Source organism: Perissodus microlepis, chromosome 22 (genome assembly GCF_051167445.1).
Source record: "Perissodus microlepis isolate ML-2025 ecotype Zambia chromosome 22, ASM5116744v1, whole genome shotgun sequence".
NCBI classification, from domain to species: Eukaryota; Metazoa; Chordata; class Actinopteri; order Cichliformes; family Cichlidae; genus Perissodus; species Perissodus microlepis.
This window is the reverse complement of record NC_140481.1, coordinates 1,196,399-1,217,699: the sequence shown is the minus strand read 5'-3', so window position 1 is coordinate 1,217,699 and position 21,301 is coordinate 1,196,399. Positions and strand designations below refer to the sequence as shown.

Sequence of the window (21,301 nt, the reverse complement as noted above, 5' to 3'; positions counted from 1 at the left end):
CAAACCTTTATTTCATTCAGTGCTGCATTTTTAAGAGAGAATTACATAGATGTGTGTGCGTTTATATGTCAACCCTGCTGTGAAGGTGCTATTTTATCCACACCTTGAGGCATCGAGTAAAACCGTCTGAAATTTCTCTTGTCTGAATCTTTTACATGATTAATTAGCTATTGGTGATCCATAACAATCACACGTTTTACTTTCATTTCTACTTTACTGTTCTTGAAGAGCACAGGAGAGGATAAAAGGTGTGATTTTGCATCTGTATTCCATCAATGTGATTAAAATGCAGTTTCATTTTTAATTTGAGGCGTTTATTTCAACTGTTTAGGAATTACAGGCATTTTTATACATAACCTCCCATTTTCACAGGCTCAGAAGGACAGCTGACTGACAAGCAGTCTGACAGGAAATGTCTGGATTCTTCCCTCATCATGTCGTTAGAAATAAATCACATGACACACCTGTGGTTGATCCAGTACACTCTTTAAAAGAAGAAACACGCAGGCCAGCGCAGACGGCCAGAACAGTTGAAGCTGAAACTGCACTTTAAATCAGTCACGGTTACTACAGGAAGTATCGTTATCCAAGTATTTCTGCTTTGCGCTGTTGCCTCGCAGCACTGGTTGGTTCAGCGTCGCAGGCCGGGGTCTGTGTGGAGTTTGCATGTTCTCCCTCCTGTGTCTGTGTGGGTACTCCGGCTTCCTCCCACAGACGTGCAGGTTAACTGGTGATCGTGAGTGCGGTCTCTCTGTCCCTGCAACTAACTAGTGATCTGTCCAGGGTGTGCCCCCGCCTCTCACTCTGGGACAGGTTCCAGCCCCCCAACGACCCTGATAAGGATAAGTAGAAGAGAATATGCACGTGTATGCGAGACGATTAAAATTCAAACTGACTTGTGTCGCCGGCTTCAGAGATCACACAGTTTTACTCAAACTGCACTAAAGCTGCACGTGGTCTCCGATAAAAGTGTGCATATTTTTTTATATTTACACCTCTAAATTAAAAACATGATTTTTTTTTAATCACACGGAGAAACGGTAACAAGCAGAAAGTTTGATTATCTGAATCATGCTCAGTAACAGCTCCTCGTTAGCCTCCCCCGTCCTCCTCATGATGCATTTTGAAAAATGAAGACGCAGGTCAAAGGTCACAGGTCAGAGGATGGAGACGAGGAGGCAAAAGCCTCTTAACTGCTGAAGAGAACATTTTCCTACAAATAGGTAAGATGCAGTCGTCATGATTATCGGGAACGACACGTGTTAAATAACCACAGCTTGTACACAGCATTTAGAAAATTTATTCATTCATTCATATATATACACATATACATACATACACACACACACAGTTATGTTTATATGATAATATATTTCTATAGAAATCTATGCATACTGCATCCTTTCAGAACATGTCACTGCAATAACAGAAGTCGTGGAGAATAAAAGGCTGATAGTGTTTCACCAGCAGCTCTGCTCATGTCTTTACATTACAAACACTTTTACAATCAGACTTATGTGAAATCGTCATACATGGACCTGCATCAGCTACAGAACAGAGTCTCTGTAAAAACGTAGAGACGTGTAATGAAGCGTGCAGATGCTGCTGGTGACTACGAGGTGACATTTCTGTCCAGACTCTTGGAGATGTCACGAGAGAAAGAAGACAAAGTCCACAATTTCATTTCATGGCTTCAGTCTTCATTTATACTGATCTCAGTAGAGAGAGCGACTCTGACACGTTCGATTTGTCACAATGCCCAAATAATTTAGAACAGAAAACAAACACAAATCATGGCACGAACACACGTGGATGAAATCAAGCGTCTGCTTCCCAAATCTGTCCAAAGACGCCACGGTCAGATTTCCCTGCTGCTCCAACTGAAGACAGCTTTCCTGCACAGACTCCTCAGTTTCAGCTGCTTTTAAAGAGAACTTTACCTCCAGCGTGTTTTTCATCCCGCGAGAGCAGCACCAGTTCAATTTAACGTACATCACCGCAGGGAAACGTTTAGACTCAGACCCAGAAGCAGTCACATATTGCACTATGAATGCAAAAATACCATCGACACTATACAGGAAAGTGCTTCTAATCTTTGTACAGCTGCTACACACAAACACGAGAGACATGTACACCAGTCAGAGTGTCTGTGCGTCTGCATTACCGTCACACAGGCCGTCACGCCCTACAGTACAACTTCCACTTGATTTTTTAGACAAAGAGCTAAACCCAAAGGCCCGTGCAGGTGTGGTCGGGTGGAGCTGGTGCTCCAGGCGGCCTTTAGGGCTGCTTTTGTCTCAGGTGCAATGTTTTCAGGTGAAGTGGGGGCGGACGGCGTCAAGTACTTTAGGAAAGTTCAGGAATGGACCTTGAAGGCGAGCAGCTGCTCAGAGTGCATGTTGTTGAGGGAACGCAGGTCGGGCAGCTTGAGCAGCAGTTTGGTGAAGATGGAGGCCTCGTTGGGGTGGTTCTTGGTGATGAGGCTCCGCAGGGCGCGGATAAGCGTCTCCTGCAGGGCCTCCACGGAGTTCACGTTCTCGATGCCAGATCGATCTGGGAGAGGAAGAGGTAGTGGGGAGGAGAGGCCTCAGTTAGCGATACGTTGACAAACAAACAAGAAAAACGGCCGTGTGCTCCGCGTGGAGCCGTGTGGTTAGTCGCAGTCTCGTGTCAGGTTAACGTGTTTGTGATAATGACATGATGGACTGTCACTCTACAGCATATGATTGACCAAAGTCTGTGATACTTTAGAAATAAATACAATTTTGCACAAACTGAAATCGTTTGCCTCACGTGTGCTCAGGTCACAGCAGAGGAATATTTTAAAGCCTGACTTAGTTTAAATGTGTTTACACTGAAACAGCTGAGCTCAGTCCTGCTGTGAGTGTTCATCAGATAAACAGCAGGTGGCGCCAACTCGCCAATCTGTACCATTACAGTGCAGTCAAAGCTCAGGCAGGAAAAACAAAGTTAATGAGCCAATTTTTCTACCCGTTTTCATCATTTTGGATACAAACACTGACGGTGGTTTATGCATCGTTATCAGTGGATGGATCGTCTGATAACCCACCTGCAGAGACCAGAACCACAGCAGTAAACAGGCTCATCTCCTCCTCACTGAGACCCAGGTTCATGAGCTTCTCACTGAAGTCAAACATGGAGTTGAGCAGGTCCCCGGCCCCCAGGGCCCTCAGACTGTCCACGCTGTACCTCTTCCCTCCAAGAAAGGTGACAGTGCGGTCCTTCACGTCAAACAGCGAGGCAAACCGAACCACCAACACCTGCAGGCCACAGAGTGCCCCAGATTACTACAGACAGACTAAACAAGACTACAATACGGAAGAAAATTCAATGAATTACCTCAAAAGTGCCAGCCTTCAAAAGGCTGACCTGGTCATGCTGGGAAAGCTCTCTGAAGCCTGGGATCTTCTTGGCAAACTCGACCACCTCCCTGACCGCTGGGGTGAAGCTGTGGGAGAATTCCTCCCACACCTCGTGGCCGGACTTCTGAGGGTCCACGTGAGGCGAAGTGTTCATCGGACAAACCTGCGGATCAGAGCGGGCCTTCAGTTTGGACACGAGTGCATCCACACCTCTGAAACCTCCTTTTCACTAACTTCACTAACTAATCACAGACACGATGGCTTCATGCTGCTGTTGGGACAAATGGAGTGATTTTCATTGCGCTCTAAAACAGAAGCGTAGTTTTTGGTGAGACTTCTAGTGAGTTTGTTTTTGCCCTAAAAGCAGCTGTTCTATTCACATCTATTCATGCATACAGAGGCAGGAGCATCTATCCAAACAACAAACAGACACTTTCATTTAAAAGGCTTTTTATTTTACAAAGTCAGCTTTTACACCTTTACATTGATTTTTAATGGCTTGCCTAAACTGTTACCATCCACTGCCCTCTGTTCAGCTTACCAGATGCATCCTGTTGCCTCCTCTCCACAGGGCGATGCTGCACGATCCATTGGTGGAGCCTTCTGTGGACGGTGCCCTGAAAGCTCCATGTGTATATGCTGGAAAGTGGCTGGTGGCAGCCGTCCTGGACAGCCCGAAGGGGCACTGGTTGACCTCCTTCTGACCCTGGGGGTCAAGGCTCAAGGTGGAGTGCCGGGCCACCGTGACCGGGCTCTTGCGGTGGTCCCAGGTGTCCTGCCGCTCCTGCGTCTGGTTGTCGGTGGGGTTTTTGGCGAGGCCACAGCCGAGGGTGTTCGCGGGCTGCGAGGCCTGGGATGGCAGGCTGCTCTGCTCCTGGTTGTACATGAAGGTTTCCTGGTGGGCCCTGGTCACCGAGCCGATCACCTCCTCCTCGCTGCTGTCCGATGCGCTGGGCGAGGCCGAGCTGGGGCTGATGTCCATCGACGCGGCGGGTTCTGGGTCTAAGCTGGAGTCCGATTGGCTGGAGTGAGGTGAGGAGGAAGGAGAGCAGGAGGCGGCGGGGACGGCATCGTCTGAGGTAGGCTCGGTGGCGCTGGCTGGCAGCGGTTTAACAATGGGCAGGCTCTGGCTGCTGTACAGCTGGCTTTGCAGCTGGCTGTTGTTCATCATGTTGTTCATGGCGCTCTGCATCTCCAGCAGCATGCGCTGTTTCTCTCGCTTCGGGATCCGGCCGAAGCGTACAGCTGAAGAGCGAGAAGAGAATCTCCTTGATTATTGCCCAAGTCTAAGACATTCGTTAAACAGGAATTTAAAAGGAGGACATCTTACTCTTCTCCAACCGTTAGCTTCACACCTCATGATTACTGCCTTCAAAATAAATCCAGTCATACTGAGAATTACTCCACCATAACTATGTCGTTATTAAACTCCACCGTCCTTCCACAGTCAGTGATGCTGGACTATTTCCATCTCTGTCATTACTGAGCCAAAAGGACTAATGAACGGCATCTTATTAAAACAAAAATAACATAAAACGCTCAATTAAAAGTTTGAGCTTCGTGTGGATTTCTTTATTAAAAGTGTTTCTTAATGTTGTATTTTTGAACACTTTGGTTTTCATGTAGCGCTCTCCTGCAGAATGCCTCATTTTCCATTCACACGCATTCACACAGGTACGTTGTTTCTCTGCTAACACTCAAACGAGCAGAACTCTGCCTGAGGAAACTTTGGCAAGCAGACGGGGGAATCTAACCACCAACCGTCTGACTAGAAAATGACACTTATTAGCTTTTATAGCTTTGAAATTGACCGTAACCTGTTTTACGTGTTAGAAAATGCCGTGCTGAGCGTTACTCTGTGAAACTAGCCTCGCTAATCTGTTCACCGAACACAGCGCGAGTCAGTGAACGAGCGCGGGTACTCACAGTCTCTGGACATGCCCACCAGCAGGCATTTCTTGAAGCGGCACTGCTGGCAGCGGTTCCTGTTGATCCTCATGATGGGGCAGCTCTCGTTCTTCAGGCACTTCTTGTACTGGATGTTCTGCTGGATGCTCCTCCTGAAGAAGCCCTGAGTGTGTTCACAGACAGCTTACTTTTGTCCTCTTTCTTGGATAAATTAACAGTTTCTACAGTTTGACTTATAACTGTCTGAATTATGTGCGTGTTCGCCCTCTAAGGAGCGCTGTGGTATGTAGCACACTGTTCTCCAGCTAACTGGGCCACACAGCACCATGAAGCATGATGGGTAACAGATATAAATAAAGGCAGAGTGAACTAGTTTCAGTCTGAGCTGTGCAGATGGCTAAAGTGACCCACTTCAACCAAAGACACCGCAACGCTCGTGTCTGTGTCGCACAGAGAGTCATCCTGTGCTGCCTGCGAGTTCATACTGCGTCGTATCAAAAGAGGCAGCCTCACCTTGCAGCCCTCACAGGCATGGACGCCATAGTGAAATCCAGAGGCCACGTCCCCGCACACTTTACAGAGCAGCACCAGGCCGTTGATTTCTGAGAAATACAAAAACAAATTCTTACAGTTCATCTGAAAAAAAAAAAACCCACCGATTATTCCCAACGAGGTCACCGAGTCATTACGCCGGTGCTCCTCCTGAACAGTAGGTGTCGCCACTCACAAAAAACCCCAAACCCTCTGCGTCAGTCCTGGTATAGGAGGAGAAGAAGAGGAAACTAAACCACGCTCAAATAACCTGCTGTGCTATATTATGTGCAGGGCTCGCAAAATCGCTAGCCCGACGTCCCGGAGCTAGCGATATCTCCGGTCGGGCGACCAAAATCTATCTCAGCCCCGCCCATCGGGTTATCATATAGCCTGATGGGCGGGACTGAGATAGCTAGCTAGCTCCGGGACGTCGGGCTAGCGATTTTGCGAGCCCTGATGTGGTACAGTTCACATCCGCCCTGCCCTTCACTACAGCCTCAACATCACACTGGTGTTTCTGATAAACTGCTCTGTGAAGGTTTATGTTGAGAATTTATTTATAGACACAAACACGTCGCATGTAAAAGTCATTAGCTGTCTACAGGAAGCTCGTGCTGGCTCCGTCTTGGGTTTCTCCTACACAGCCTCTGGTTTCATTTCAACCGTCTTCAGGGAGAGAACATTAGTTATGAGATGTTCTTGGTGCAGCGACGGCGGCTGAAACAAGCTACCTGGAAGTTAAAATGTCAACATTTGTTTTGGGCAGATTCCAATAATGTCCTTGAAAAGCACTGACAGAGATGTTTAAGTCGTATAATGGTCTTTGACGCCTTCTCTCACTGGCCTGACATGTTGCACTGATTCCTAGAATTAACACAGGCAGCATCTGAAGACACATATGAGAGTGTCCAACTTACTTGTGATGCCAGTCTTTGCTGTGGACGACGAGCGTCCACCTTTCTGAGTCCGTGGCAGGCTTTGGCCTCCTACGGCCATCGTGGGGTCGAGCGGCTGCCTCAGCTGTCCGTGGCTAGGCGGGGACCCGCGGGGTGGGGAGGACGACTGGTAGCTGCCATTGGAGGAGTCGCTGTGACACGACTCTGGGCTGGAGGCAGAGCTGGACGAGCTGATGTAGGCTATTACGCCTCCTGGTGAGCGATCAGCAGAGAGGGGAGGAAACGGACTGTGAGAACAGGGACTGTAACAACGAAGCAAAGCCTATTGTGTGAGCTTGCACTGAAAACTTCTCATGTATTTTATGAGGAAAATAGACAGTATCAAAGATGAACGTAGCTCCTGAAAAGTGAAGCCGATACCTTAAACCTGTATTGGTCTAATGGTCTGCGACCAGAAGAACAGCCCTCGTGTCCCTGTGACCTCTGTAAACGCTTTCCTCACTTTACTTTCAGGTCATATGAATCCATTCAGTCAATTATGGTCTTTATTAGAGTCAATAAGGACGCTCACCCAGGAGCTGCTCAGTGGCTAACCACTCCTCAATCACAACCATCAGAGGATGAGTGTGTGGTTCAGGACCCACCTCGTGCTCCTCATATGCAGTCTCAGAACAGCAAGACGGCAACGGAGAGAAACGCTCAGCTGAGGGCCTGACAGAGACACCTCAGTAATGGGTGACCTCACTGTAATAAAATGAGTCCATCTCGTGCCTGATAACACATTTCTGATTTGTTTTTAATGTGCACTTTATCAAACTTTACTGATTTTTTCTGCATTAGGACAAAAAGGAAACTCACTTCATCGTCACACTCTACTGCAATCACAAGAAGCTACCAGATGTGCGTGTCTTCTTCTGCTCGTTGTCAGTTACACCGTTTATTTCATCGGTATAACCTGAGCCCTGTTTGAATGCTGTAATGTCACCATGGTTTCTGTAGGTGGCGCTTTTCTCCCTGACTTATCCCCCCCCCCCCCCCCCCAGCTACAGACACCTTCCCTGTGTGAAAACCAACCAGCTTAAGGTAAAGAGGGCAGACGAGAATACGACAAACATTTCTTGGGCCAGTAAACGCCGCAGAGACAGGCTGCTGCACCAGGGAGCTCCACCCTCAGCACAGGCTGACCTGATTTCTTCCTCTCCCATTCTTTATGATTAGGTAACAGCGATTACATAATGTCAGCCTGGCAGGGGTGTGTATGTAGTTCAGTCATTCACAGCCGTAAAAACAGATCGAATACATGCCTTCATTTATACAGTTTTCATTTTAAAAGAAAGCAAATACACAGCAAAGGAAATGTATGAGGTGAAAAAGTGCTGCCAGTGATGACTCAGAGCTCACGCAGCCTCTTTGAATGCTTCAAAAATGAGGTTTAGTTCATGGGATTGTCAGGTTACTGTGTATCCAGCATCATGACTGAAACAGGAAAATATAAGTCAAACCTGTAACTAACACAGTAGTAACACAGTGACCGTCTCCAGCTCTAATGTTTATCTAACTGTGCGTAATTAGATCATTTTATACAAGCTGGAAACAACTGAGGCTGCGTTTACGGCCCTCGGGAAATATCTTAGTTCGAGTGCTGTCAGCAGGACAGACGATGAGCTCGAGAGTTGAGCAAACGAAGACAACTGTGGACTTCCGGTTTTTTAGTTTTTTATATTCAATGTTGTTGTTTTTAATCAATGGTAACATAGAAACTGAATACAGCGGGTCATGACGCGACGTTTATTGTTAATGATGTTACTAACGTACGTTTCTTACACAAAAAGCCTTCCCCGTCCCGTGTTGGGGTTTAAACGCACCCCCACCTGGAGCACGCATGCGCTTTTCCCGGGAAAACTAGGTCAGCTCGCGTTGCCATTAGAGGCCTCACGTGTATCCACGGCGAGACTGCACACGTCGAGCTGGGAGAAATTATGCAACGCCTACGTCACTGCACCGCGCGGCCAATGAGCTGAGACGCACGGGGAGCGTAAACACAAGTGCACATGGCTAGGCTGGCGGGTCCATGTGAGCCGAGATGACTGCAGTGCCACGGAAGCCAAACACTGGTGTAACAACAACCGCCCACGGTGGTCCTAACCCACTTTAACAGTAACAAGTGGGTTCGACAGAAAGTTCACAATAGTCAAGAAATACAGTCAGAATGTGACCGGTCGTGTTACTTTTCCGGTTCGACTGAAGCCAAAGGCAGGAGGTAAGTACAGTACGCCCCCCGTCACCGGCTGCAGATGCTGTCAGGCGTACTTACCAGCTTTGGTGGACTCCATGTCCTGTGAGTCTGGGGGTTTCCTCCTCTGCTACCTCGGCGCCAAAGCCGTTTTCTCAGTTTTAGTGTTCAGCAACTGAAAAGTCGCTGATTGGTCCCAGTAAGAGAAACTAACCGTCTTTAAGTTTGAACCAAAGACAGAAGCCTAGTTCAGACCCTACACGCTACGGTCGGCTTTACAAGCAGCCCGGTGGAGATGTACTTTCCCCCTAAAACAACCAGAAAATCGGCCGAGGCGACAGCGTCTCAGAGAGCGGCTTCAACGACGATCAAATGTGCAGCGTTCACTCGTTCCTGGAGCTCCAGTCCAGGCGTGTGCGCGACGGCTTTCTGCTCTGTTTCGAGTAGCGATCAGTGTGAAAACCATGTGACCCAGTTCACTGACTCCTCCCTCCCCTCCCTGCAGCTTTGCACTTGTGTCAATGTAACCCACTGACATACTTTCACCAGTGAAACGGAGCAAAGATACTCGGCAATGTCAGAAAAGGCGAGCGGGTTGCGACACACATCTCCTCCTGATAGCGTTTATCATATGCTGAAACATTTCATTGAAGTCCAAAAGTTTCAGGACACCTTATATTTATCTATGTGACAGTATGTGACGTTCCTGCTACAGGTTCCACTGTGGCCCACTGCAAGTCTGAAAACTGCAGAAAAGTCCACTTTGATTAGATTGAACACAGTCGTGCAGGGACACCAGCATTACTATTACTATTTAAAATGTTTCACATATAGTTCAGCTGCAACATAATATCTTTTTTCTTTCCAAAGTCAACTTCTGCACTTTTGTAGATTTTGTAATAAGTTTGAATCTAGAGAAATGGACTTTTTTTTTTTTAAATCTGTTTTGTAAACGGACGGTTCGTTTGAGCAAAGCTTTTTGTGCTCCGGTCCACTCACGCTACAAAGAGTTTGATACCGTTAGTATAAAAGATGTAATATCTTCTGGGTCTGAAAAGTGAAAACACAGGTACTTTAAAGCAGTCGTGAAACACTACAAAGGCTGATTTACACCATGGAGCCCTGCTCTAAAAGCTGACGTAGATGCAACAGTTTCTGGGAAGCTGGATTTAAGAAATAAGAGCTGAAAGTTAACGTTTAGCACCATTTTGCCAGAACGTGGCATCACAGGGTCAGTAGGTTTGTTACGGCTCTTAGACTTACATTAGTTTACGTTAGCAAACTAGTGACAGAACCGACAACTCACTGGAAAACAAGGGGACTAAAACTAAAAACTAGTCTAAGACAGGGGTGGGCAACTCTAGGCCTCGAGGGCCGGTGTCCTGCAGGTTTTAGATCTCACCTTGGGTCAACACACCTGAATCACATGATTAGTTCGTTACCAGGCCTCTGGAGAACTGCAGGACATGTTGAGGAGCTAATTTAGCCATTTAAATCAGCTGTGTTGGTTCGAGGACACATCTAAAACCTGCAGGGACACCGGCCCTCGAGGCCTGGAGTTGCCTACCCCTGGTCTAAGAGGACCATATTTGTGCTGCCTCTGGCTGCAGCAATGAGTTTTATGTTAAGAAACCAGGACATACTGTCCCAAAATTTACCTGTTAGGTATAATGTTCATATTGATGAAACACAACTTTATAAATGAGAACAGTAATAACAGGAAAATTTAGTCTGTACAGGGTTTTGAAAAATCCCCATTTTGACACTCAAGCATTAAGTGCTCAGAATGAAGTCATGTTTAAGAATTACTGTATAAGACGCCCTGGCTGATATCCAGGCATGGCTCTAACTGTAAACCAGCCCATCTAACAGTTGAGGAGCTCCCACTCGTGTTCTGCGATTGGATAACAATCTGGTTTGAGTGGGCACCTCTGTTGGTGATCTTTATCAGGCTGAGAATGATACAGAACCGTCACTAAAGCATTTAGATTTTGTACAAATGATGGGCGTGATGACCATGTTTACCTTCCCCGGCTGGCCAACCAACAAAGATTAGTCTGTAGTCTGGGAGGACGAAGCTTGTAAGGAGCTGAAGGATAAAGCAACCACTCTGTAATTTTTAATGATTATGTAACAAACTAGAAGGCTACTGGAACAATGCTGTGTGGACAACTCTTCATATTGTAAGATAAAAACTTAATGGGATCATATTAGGAAACTGGTCCCATTAGCTTCAAAAGGCAAATCTCAGAACGTCTTTCACTAAACTAAGTCTTCAGCAAAACAGCAACCTAACAAAGAAATGTCAAAGAGAAAAAAGTAGAAACTTTGACTTTAAGAGTCATGATCTTTATCCAGTAAAATGGAGAACATGTGAGGAAACCCACCAACATCTTACGGCTGAAGTTCGTCCGAATGAGCTCAAGCCATCGAGGACTGAACAACAGCTACAAGAACTGTTTAGTTATTACTTCACAAAGTTGTCCCACAGGATACTGAAAACAAAGGGTTTTTTCTCATAGAGATGTTACTTAAATAAATGAGTAGCTAGCCCATTGGCATGGTAGTTAGCACTGTTAACTCACAGCAAGAAGGCTCCCATCCAAGGACCTTCTTGCTGTAGCTCAGGAGGTAAAGCTAACTGGAACCACCGGTTAGTGGTTTGATCCCTGGCTGCACCAGTCTGTATGCCAAACATCCCTGAATGTGTGAATGTTAGCTAGAAAGCACTTACACAGAGAAGGCTTATAAAAAGTGCTTGTATAAAGGGTGAATGAGGCAAGTCGTGTATAGTGCTTCGTGTGGTCAGACTAAAAGCGCTGTGTAAGAACCATCTACGTCCATCTGGCCGAGGCCTTTACATGTGGAGTTCACTCCGGCTTCCTCCCACGGTCAAACATGCAGGTAGTGAGGATAGGTTAACTGGTGAGTCGAAATGTGAGTGTGAATGGTTGTCTGTCTGTGTGACAGACTGTCAACCTGTCCAGGGTGGCAGCTGGGATAGGCTCCACCCCCCACCTGACACCTAAATTGGATAAGCGGAAAAACGTGGATGGAATAAATGACTAAATGCGTCGTTGTATAACTGGGTTGTGCGTTAGGGTACATGAAAGTTGTCTTATAATTTATCCTCCTCTCCTCACCCCAGCTGGTCACATGGCTGCCCCCCTTTCTTCTCTGCATCCATCCTTCTTATCTGAGTTCAGATTATAGGAGCAGCGCTCTCACTGGTCTGTTGCTTGAATGAAACAGTGTAAAATGTCATGTGTTGTAGTTCATCTATAGGACCATGTAAATTCATTAAGTGACCATGTAATTTGTTTAGAGAACGTATGACAGAAGCTTTTGGTTTTATCAGCTGTGGGTTGCTTTTTGTGGGTTGGTGGAGGTTTACCAAGAGCTAGTGTGACACTCGCACTAATCTCTGATGTTACACAGCAGTGTACTAGTGTATCTGCTGCATCCTTCAGTAAAAATAAATGAACCAAGCCGTTACATGTGTATGAAAACAGATGTCAACTGTATCCAACTCTAAACCACTTCTACTGCTTACAGCATATGAAGTACGTAGCTGGTAGATTTACTGGAACATTCAAAGACTGAAGAGTCACAGCTTTGTCAGACTCACTTAGCATAGAGTCAAAACGAGAGTTAAAACATACTAAATATGTGTGATGGTGATTTCTGTCCCTCTGATCACAACTCTGTTCTGTTTGTTTGGTTAAAGATGTTCACACAAACATCTGAGCAGTTTCTGTGGTTTCCCTGTGAGCCTGCAGCTCACTGCATGGTCTACGGTGCATCGTTGCTGCGGTTTGTGAACGCCTTCATCTTGTTTTCAGAAGCACGGGGCACGCCTTAAAGCTGAGCAATAAACCTACGAGAGAAAAGAGTCTCATTAAGAATGAACACTGTGGATTTTTGACAACCGGCAGCTGTTTTGGAAAAACAGATTCTTCACAATGTTTCTTGTAAACAGAATTAAAAGTTTCCTCCTCACCTGACTGCCACAGAGGCCAGACTCATACCTGTATGCTGCAGCAAAGACACGTGTCAGTCACTCAGGAATATGACACAGTGTAGAAATGTATGATTTCAGATCTTTTAATGATATCCTGGTGCTGGGCTGTGTGGTTCTTCTCCACCATCATGGTGATGATCGGCTCCTCGTGGTTTCACGTGCTTCACCCTCACCTGTCCTGTCGGCTCATCCGCAGTATCTCGTCTGGAACCTCGTTCAAGATTTCTCTGAAATGACCACATTTCACTTCACCTGCACACCTGCTTCTCTCTGGCACCACCGCTCTGCCAAAGCTTCTGCTAGCCCGTCCTTACCTATTTACTCTCCACTTAGCTGCACTTTATTGAACATTACTGCCAGCTGCCAACTCCCTCCGTGCCTGGCCGACTTCCCCATAACCCCGCCCCTTTACACCTGCCCACTCCACAATAAAGTTGGTCTAACTGCTAGCACTGCTCCAAGCCTGCTCCCTGGCCCCAGCCCGAACTCAACCATGACAGACGCAGGGCCTCACATCTGACTCGAGGACACTTTGTTATGCAGCTCATCACCTCTCTGCCACCGTGTGTGACAGCTGGGGTAGTATTGTTTGTGAAGACTAACAGCTGTGACGCCTTTAATTTTTATGTTATTCGTTTATTTATTTATTGCAATTTAACTTTTGGTAGATTTCCTGTGATGTCTACTCCTGGAGGGCTTTGGCACCATGTGAACACCTGTGGATGTTTTTGTATTCGTCTTTTTTTCTTGCTGAAATTCTGCATTCTGCTCCTGTGTTCCTGGGGTTTCTCTCTATTATTGCAGAGTCTTTACCATATGAAGTGCCTGCGTGACTGTTGTTGTGATTTGGTGCAATATAAATCAAATGTAATTGAATTCAAACTCTGATGATGTTTTAGGTTATGGCTGCACAGTGTACACATGAAAGACCTCGCCTCAGAGGGTCACAAGCTAAGGTCAGCCCAGTCTCACCCCCACATAAATGCAAGCACTGCAAAAGGAAGAGCATCCTGTGTAAAACTTATACCAAATCTAATAGATCCACCCACTGTGGGGACTTCTTGGGAAATAAGATAAGATAGAACTTTATTAATCCCTCGGGTGGGTTCCTCTGGGAAATTCGGTAAGGGGAACAAGGATGAAAGTAAATTGACACTAGATTCAGTCAAAAACAAAAACTAAAACAATGACAGATAATAATAACTATAAGAAGAATATGTTTACGTCTCGATGCTCAGTCATCTATTTAAGTAAATCTCCAAAGGTTGATTCTGTTCATCTGGATGTTTTCAGTGGGAGAAACGTTTCATCATCAGGTGACGTCTTCAGTCTCAGCTGACTGCAGGTTTCCAACCTTTAAACAGGACATTTGCACAATGACTGAAACCAGCCCACTGAAGGAACAATGGGCTGTGAGGTCAGTTCCTTCATCTCATGACCATCGACGAAACGTTTCTCCCACTGAAAACATCCAGATGAACAGAATCAAACTTTGGGGAATAGTATTCTTGCCTCCACCAAAGAGAGTGGGGGGGTTTGATCTTACTTGTGTGCATGTTTGTCATTCTTTTCTCCTGTTAACACCACAGTTCACAAAGTTTTGAAGCACAAGTGTAGCGTGGAATCATCCATCTTAATAACTCACCCTTGGAAAATTGAGAACAGCCTCAGAACTTAGCAATTATGAAGGCACATTTAAAGTATCATGTCACATTTGACCTTTGACCTGTACTTCTGAAGGTCGAAGTGATAATAATCATGCCATGTTAAGCTCTGCTTCTTACTGCCATTGTTTGTGTTGACAACATATCAGCATAAAGGAACGATCTGAGCACTACTGTGAGCCCACAGGTCAAACTGTCACCTTTAAAACTCTACTGCTGTTGTTTATATTAGTAATATTAATGATACCTGTATATGGGGACTCATGTCACATTTGATCTCACCTTTACATCTGACTTCCAAAATGTATTCTTTTCAGTGCACTGCAAAGTCCAGAACAGCAAATGTACAAAATATAATAAAAGTATTAAAAGTAAATACGGCCTGGAGGGTGGAGCTGCCTGGGTGGAGGTTTTGTTTATCGTGCAACATCTCTGCAAATACACACACTGCATCGTTTTAAGCTAGCATGACATAGAAATGCTCCATTTCCAAATATCAGGATGGACTTGACTACCCCCCACACACACACACACACACACTGCACCGTCTCATTCTCTAATTTCTTTCTTTCTTTTGTGGTTGTTTGTTTGATTTGCTTTGACTTGCAGGACGGGTCAGGGGTTAGCACTACTATGCAGACTAGTTTACAAGCAGACAATAGAGAGGCAGTAATGTGAGAGCTGACTGCTGTTCTCAGGTGACTCTTTCACTATGTAGGTCAGGAAAACAATGTTTTAGCTAAGGTGTTGTCATCATGACCTAGAAGGTTTGTTCACCTAGTAGTCAGCATACCAGTACTTTAATGGGGACGAAGTGGCCTTGTATTTACGTCATAAGCCTCTTTCACCAGTTAACCATGGAAAGTCTCAGAGAACCAGGTTATGGTCCAACGATGTCCCTGGTCAGCAGTAGCACAGAAAGTCCATATTTGTTCTGGCTACTGGGAATACTCGCTTTGATTTAAGCGAGGGTCCTGCATGATAGAGCTAGCAGGAGACTGGGAACAGGATGACCGCTCGATTAATGTGTAGCTAAAGGAGTTACTGGTTATACTGGTGATCGTCTGACATTGCTGCAATTGTAATAAGTAGCAGTAGAAAGTAAGAACATGACACATTTGGATTTATGAAGCAAATGTGTTCAAACACCCTGATGCTGAAATATCTGAGTCCTTAAAATAGTCATTGTTTACTCTGATGACAGCTTTGACATGAACATGGTTGTATCCACCAAAACTGTACAAAACTGTCAAAATGTTACTTATTATTATTACTTATTATTGACAATCTTGACAAGACACAAATGAACAACTACAGGCCGATCTCAAATCTCCCATTTTTAAGTAAGATCATTGAAAAAGCAGTTTCTCAACAGCTCAATTACTTCTTAACACAGAATAACTGCTATGATGCCTTCCAGTCAGGTTTTAGACAGAACCACAGCACTGAAACCGCTCTGACCAAAGTGTTTAATGACATATGTCTGAATACAGACAGTGGAAAAATGTCAGTCTTAGTTTTACTGGATCTCAGTGCAGCATTTGATACAGTTGACCACAACATATTACTCAAACAACTGGAGAACTGGGCAGGTCTCTCAGGAACTGTACTAAACTGGTTAAAAACATACTTAGAAAACAGGAAATACTTTGTATCAATAGGTAACTTCACATCTGAGCAGACAAGTATCACATGTGGAGTTCCCCAAGGTTCCATCTTGGGACCCCCTCTGTTTAACATTTACGTGCTCCCACTGGCACAGATTATAAAGAACAACAAAATAAACTACCATAGCTATGCAGATGACACGCAAATATATATCACAATGTCACCAGGAGACCGAGGCCCTGTACAGGCTCTTGGTAAATGCATTGAGGAAATTAATGACTGGTTGTGCCACAATTTTCTCCAGCTAAACAAAAACAAACTGAAATAATAGTCTTTGGTGCCAAAGAAAAACGATTACAGGTCACCAGAGAACTTCAATCTATACACCTAAAAACCACAAACCAGGCGAGAAATTTGGGTGTAGTGATGGACGCAGACCTAAACTTAGATAAACACATTAGGACAATATCAAAGTCAGCTTACTATCACCTCAAGAATATTTCAAGGATAAAAGCTCTGATGTCTCAACAGGACCTGGAAAAACTAGTCCATGCATTCATCTTTAGTAGGCTTGATTACTGTAAAGCATCTTTACAGGTCTACCTAAAAAATCAGTCAGACAACTACAGCTCATTCAGAACTCTGCTGCTCGAGTCCTCACTAAGACCAAAAAAGTGGACCACATCAGTCCAGCTCTGAGGTCTTTACACTGGCTGCCTGTCCGTCAGAGGATAGACTTTAAAGTTCTGATGCTGGTCTATAAAGCTCTGAATGGTTTAGGACCAAAATACATCAGCGACCTCCTGACCCAGTATGAACCTTCCAGATCCCTCAGGTCATCTGGATCCGGTCTTTTATCAGTCCCCAGAGTCAGAACCAGACACGGAGAAGCTGCATTCAGCTTTTATGCTCCTTATATCTGGAACAAACTCCCAGAAAGCCTCAGATCAGCTGAAACACTCAGTTTATTTAAATCCAGGTTGAAGACTCACCTGTTCTCAGCTGCATTTGAATAAAGCACCAAATCCGCACTGTTTTACTTTTAAGCTTACATTTTAAAACTTACTCTTTTTTTCCCATTTTAAATCATGCTTTTTATTTGTTTCTGTTTTTTAATGTCTCTGTAAAGCTCTTTGGATCACCTTGCTGTTGAATATAAATAAACTTGCCTTGCCTATTAGAGATGTCTTCAAACGTTTGACTCACATGAATTGTTACATAGTTACTTGGTTTCTATCTGGTTTTTACATCAGTTCTCAAAGTTGAAACTAGATTCATCACTCTTTCTTTCACCAAGAGAATCCAGTGTTTTGTTTGCCAAATTTGACTTGCAGGTAGAAAACCTTCGACGTGTTTGATGTGAGGTTGTTTTTCAGGAGACGGGGTCGGTCCCTTAGTTCCAGTGAAAGGCACTGTTAATGTTTCAGTATACAGAGACATTTTGGACAATTTAACGCTCCCAGCTTTGTGGGAACGGTTTGGGGATGGCTCCTTCCTGTTCAATGACTGTGCACCAGTGCACAAAGCAATGTGGGTCCATGACTTTGGTGTGGAAGAAGTGGAGTCCTGACATCAACCTAAGAGAACACCACTGGGAATAATTAGAGCAGAGGCTGTGAGCCAGGCCTCCTCCTAAACCTCGCAAAGGGTGGGTGGACGTCGCATTAACCCTCAGGGATGAAGAATGGGATGTCACTCAAGTTCATATGCACGTCAGACCACACGAGCAAACACAAATACACCTTCAGAAACATATTAGAACATTGGTGACATATTCAATATTTTACCTGCTGTAAATTGTGGACGTTTAACTGTATTTTCACAAGTTTCCTATTGATAAAGACCTGTGGTCATTTACAGTACACCAGTAAATATATCCATATCTTTCCTTATATATTCATATATTAGAGGCATTGTTGTGTCTAATCATTTTTTAATCATAAAATTCAAACTAATTTCACCTTTTCACCAACAGATGGAGTCTTTCCTCTACCTTGTGCTAGTTTCAGCTCTGCAAGAATGATTGGAACTTATTATTGGATCTCCCACTGAAACTTTAAAATAGATGTTTTTAGGAGCAGCACACGGGAGACATGACGGCTGCTGCTTACTGCTGTATTGTTTTTTTGGGTTTTGCTGAATTGCATTTTATGTGTATTTATACTTTTATATTCACTATTTTAATCTGTGGAATGAATGAATGAATTTATGTATGCTAGTCTGCTGAAATCAAGTTCCTCTGTACAATGCCTGAGTACAGCAACAATAAAGGAATCTTTATCTTATCTATACTGTAGCTATCTTGTTTGACCTGGATACATTTTTATCCAGAACCTTTGCTTTTATGGAGGTTTATGGCTGCACACAGATTGTAGTAAGCTGTATATTAGTTATGTATCAGTCCACTCCTGATGGCACAAATGAAACTTTTATTTTTATTTTTCTGGTATTTGAATGAATGAGATAATTTATTAAGGATTTTTTTCTTAAATGACTGATACATTTAATACAAACACTGGCCCAGTTACAGGTAACATCTATCTTAAACTGTGTCCTGAAAAGGTCTCTTGCATGTCAGACTGAATCACTAAACGGAACAGGACCGAGGATTTCTTTTATTATTATTATTGTCTCTTTTATTGGGACAGCTGTTGAACATAACAGTAGTATGCCTTTTTACACTTTCTTTGCTGTCACATTTTAACTTATAATTAGGACCGAGGTTTTAACTTCTTAGATGACATTTAGGATTTGGCCTTGAGCTCTTGCAGAATTCCCTCCTCTTGTGCGTTTCATACATCATATATCATCACATGCTATATATTATATTTCCAAAGCAGAATGTATCCTGAGGGAGAGCCTTAGTGTTTTTAACAAATGTAAACATGTGACTGATATCAGGTGTGATTCCCTGCACAGCTGCTGGGACTGTAGGATGCGATTAAAAGCAAGCAGCTGGGATTTGTTGCGTGGAAGTAGAGGTGGGAGTGCGTTGATCTTAGAATGGTTGGTTAGTGCTGCTCAGGTCATATATAAGACGTATGGTGAGATACGTCTTATATATGCAGTAGCACAATCTGAATACTTTTTTCAAGTAACGAGTAAAGTAAGGGATTACTATTGCAGAAAAATTAGTTACATTACAGTTACATTCCCGTAAGCACGCTGCGTTACAGCGTTACTAAACTGATTTTGTTTGTGAGAGTGTCTCGTGACAATGACGTACGAGCGTGTGACGTCCGTGGCAGCAACAGACGTGGATAACATGGAGAGAGTACGACCGTGCAGCGTTTAAAGTGTGGAAGTAATCACATTACTGTGAGTTTGAATGACACAAACATCGGCGTCTGCTGTTCACTCTGTGTGGGAAGGAAACTTCTTTCTGCAGCGAAAAAATGAAACTTCAAATCTGAGCGAGCAGCGAGCGCGCCGCCACGGCAACGTCACATTCACAGAGAAACCCCCGGACACCCCCACTGACATGACCGCTGTGGGCAAACCTCCACCCGCCCCACTCCTGATAAACAGGTGGCAATAGATTTAAGAGCTGCTGAGTCTTTGATTCTATTCATTTTCTGCTGTGTTTTACTCGCATCTATTTGAAAGAGTGGAAACACAAAACATGATTTTATCTGCTGGAACATGCAGACAATAGGTTTCCATGTTAAACACGTTTCTTCCAGTCAGAGAATGTTGCAGATAATTTAATATTTGCTTGATGCATAAAGTTAAAAAGATGAAAACTAATAAAACAAGTTTAAAAAGACTTTTTCATTTGCTTCAGTTTCATATGATGGATTATGCAGAAACAGTCGAACACGGCTGAAAGGTAACACTGTTGCTTTATTACATATTCAGGTTGTAAATCATGTTTTTGAAAAACAACTAAGTAACTAATTACTTTTGAAAATAAGTAATCAGTAATGTAACAGGATTACTTTTTGGAGATGTAATCAGTAATTAGTAACTAATTACTTGCCCAACACTGATGGTGAGGGGTCCAAACTCTAGCAACCACAGGTAGGCCTGCAGTCTGACAGCAAAGTGCTCCAGAAGCACAATATGATACTGTGAAGTCTTTACGATCAGTCAAGCTCTCGTTAAAGAAAGATCTTAAATCTGATTCTGGATTTAACGGGGAACCAGTGGAGTCCATATGGGAGCACTGTGGGCTCTGTTTGCTAGTCCCCGTCAGACTCTACCTGCAGCGCTCTGGATCAACCACAAGCTTCTTAAGGAAAACCGAACTTCTTTTCCTGTTGGGTCGTTTCATGATCAATCAATCAAACCTCAGAGTCAGGATGTTTGACGCCTCAATGAGCACAGAATGACTAAAAATATATTCAACCTCTGTTTGAAAACTGCAACAAATAATCATTTGCTTCCTGTTTCTATATATATTTCTTTTTTTCTTTGACCAACTTTGAGCATCAGTGTCACAGTTTTTATCATAGTTTCATATAAGTAGACAGTTTTACATTCACTCAGTTTTGGCTCTCTGATTAATCCAGGGGTGTCCAACCCCAGGCCTCGAGGGCTGGTGTCCTGCAGGTTTTAGACGTGTCAGCTGATTTAAATGGCTAAATGACTTCCTCAACATGTCTTGCAGTTTGCCAGAGGCCTGGTAATGAACTCATCACCCAGGGTGAGATCTAAACCTGCGGGACACCGGCCCTCGAGTTCCCCACCCCTGGATTAAACAAATCCTATGGCTCTTACCCAGCAGGTGTACAGAGCTCAGATAGAGCTGATGTGGGTCAAAATCATCCAGGTGTGTTCCCCGCTAACCCTGCAGGTCGAGTCCTGTTGCACTGGTTATTTCACAATTTAGACTTTAAAATCACACAAAAAAATAATCAAACCACTTAAACTATACTGAGCTGGTGCTGATGTTGTTCTTATGCTTAGCCTAAAGCTGCACCTCTTCCCGTGTTCTCAGTTGATGATAGTCACCCAACAGGAAAGCAGCCGGGCATCCGGAGGAAGTATGGTGGGAATCCAAATCGTTCTGAACCAACCTTCTACCACGGCACAAATGAGCAGATGAAAAGCCA

General features: G+C 44.3%; 1 protein-coding gene and 1 long non-coding RNA gene across 2 annotated transcripts; one reads left to right on the top strand and one right to left on the bottom strand.

The window, feature by feature from the left end:
- Nucleotides 1-1,284: 1,284 nt before the first annotated feature.
- On the bottom strand, nucleotides 1,285-9,429 carry nr1d2b (nuclear receptor subfamily 1, group D, member 2b). The gene is made up of 8 exons (XM_084918845.1): nucleotides 9,036-9,429; nucleotides 6,743-6,973; nucleotides 5,805-5,893; nucleotides 5,310-5,454; nucleotides 3,925-4,628; nucleotides 3,361-3,546; nucleotides 3,071-3,281; nucleotides 1,285-2,553 (listed from the first exon to the last, which is right to left on the bottom strand). The coding sequence occupies exons 1-8, from the start codon at nucleotides 9,052-9,054 to the stop codon at nucleotides 2,357-2,359; spliced, it is 1,782 nt and encodes a 593-aa protein (XP_084774971.1). The 5' UTR covers nucleotides 9,055-9,429; the 3' UTR covers nucleotides 1,285-2,356.
- LOC146362367 (uncharacterized) lies at nucleotides 8,733-18,532 on the top strand. The gene is made up of 2 exons (XR_014799194.1): nucleotides 8,733-8,981; nucleotides 12,682-18,532. It is a non-coding gene; the product is annotated as an uncharacterized LOC146362367 (long non-coding RNA).
- Nucleotides 18,533-21,301: the final 2,769 nt, after the last annotated feature.

Coding starts and splice junctions, on each gene's coding strand:
- nr1d2b (XM_084918845.1), bottom strand. Junction 4,629..5,309: donor GGTGGGCATGTCCAGAGACT/GTGAGTACCCGC, acceptor CTCGCTCTTCAG/CTGTACGCTTCGGCCGGATC. Junction 2,554..3,070: donor TGTGGTTCTGGTCTCTGCAG/GTGGGTTATCAG, acceptor TTCCTCTCCCAG/ATCGATCTGGCATCGAGAAC.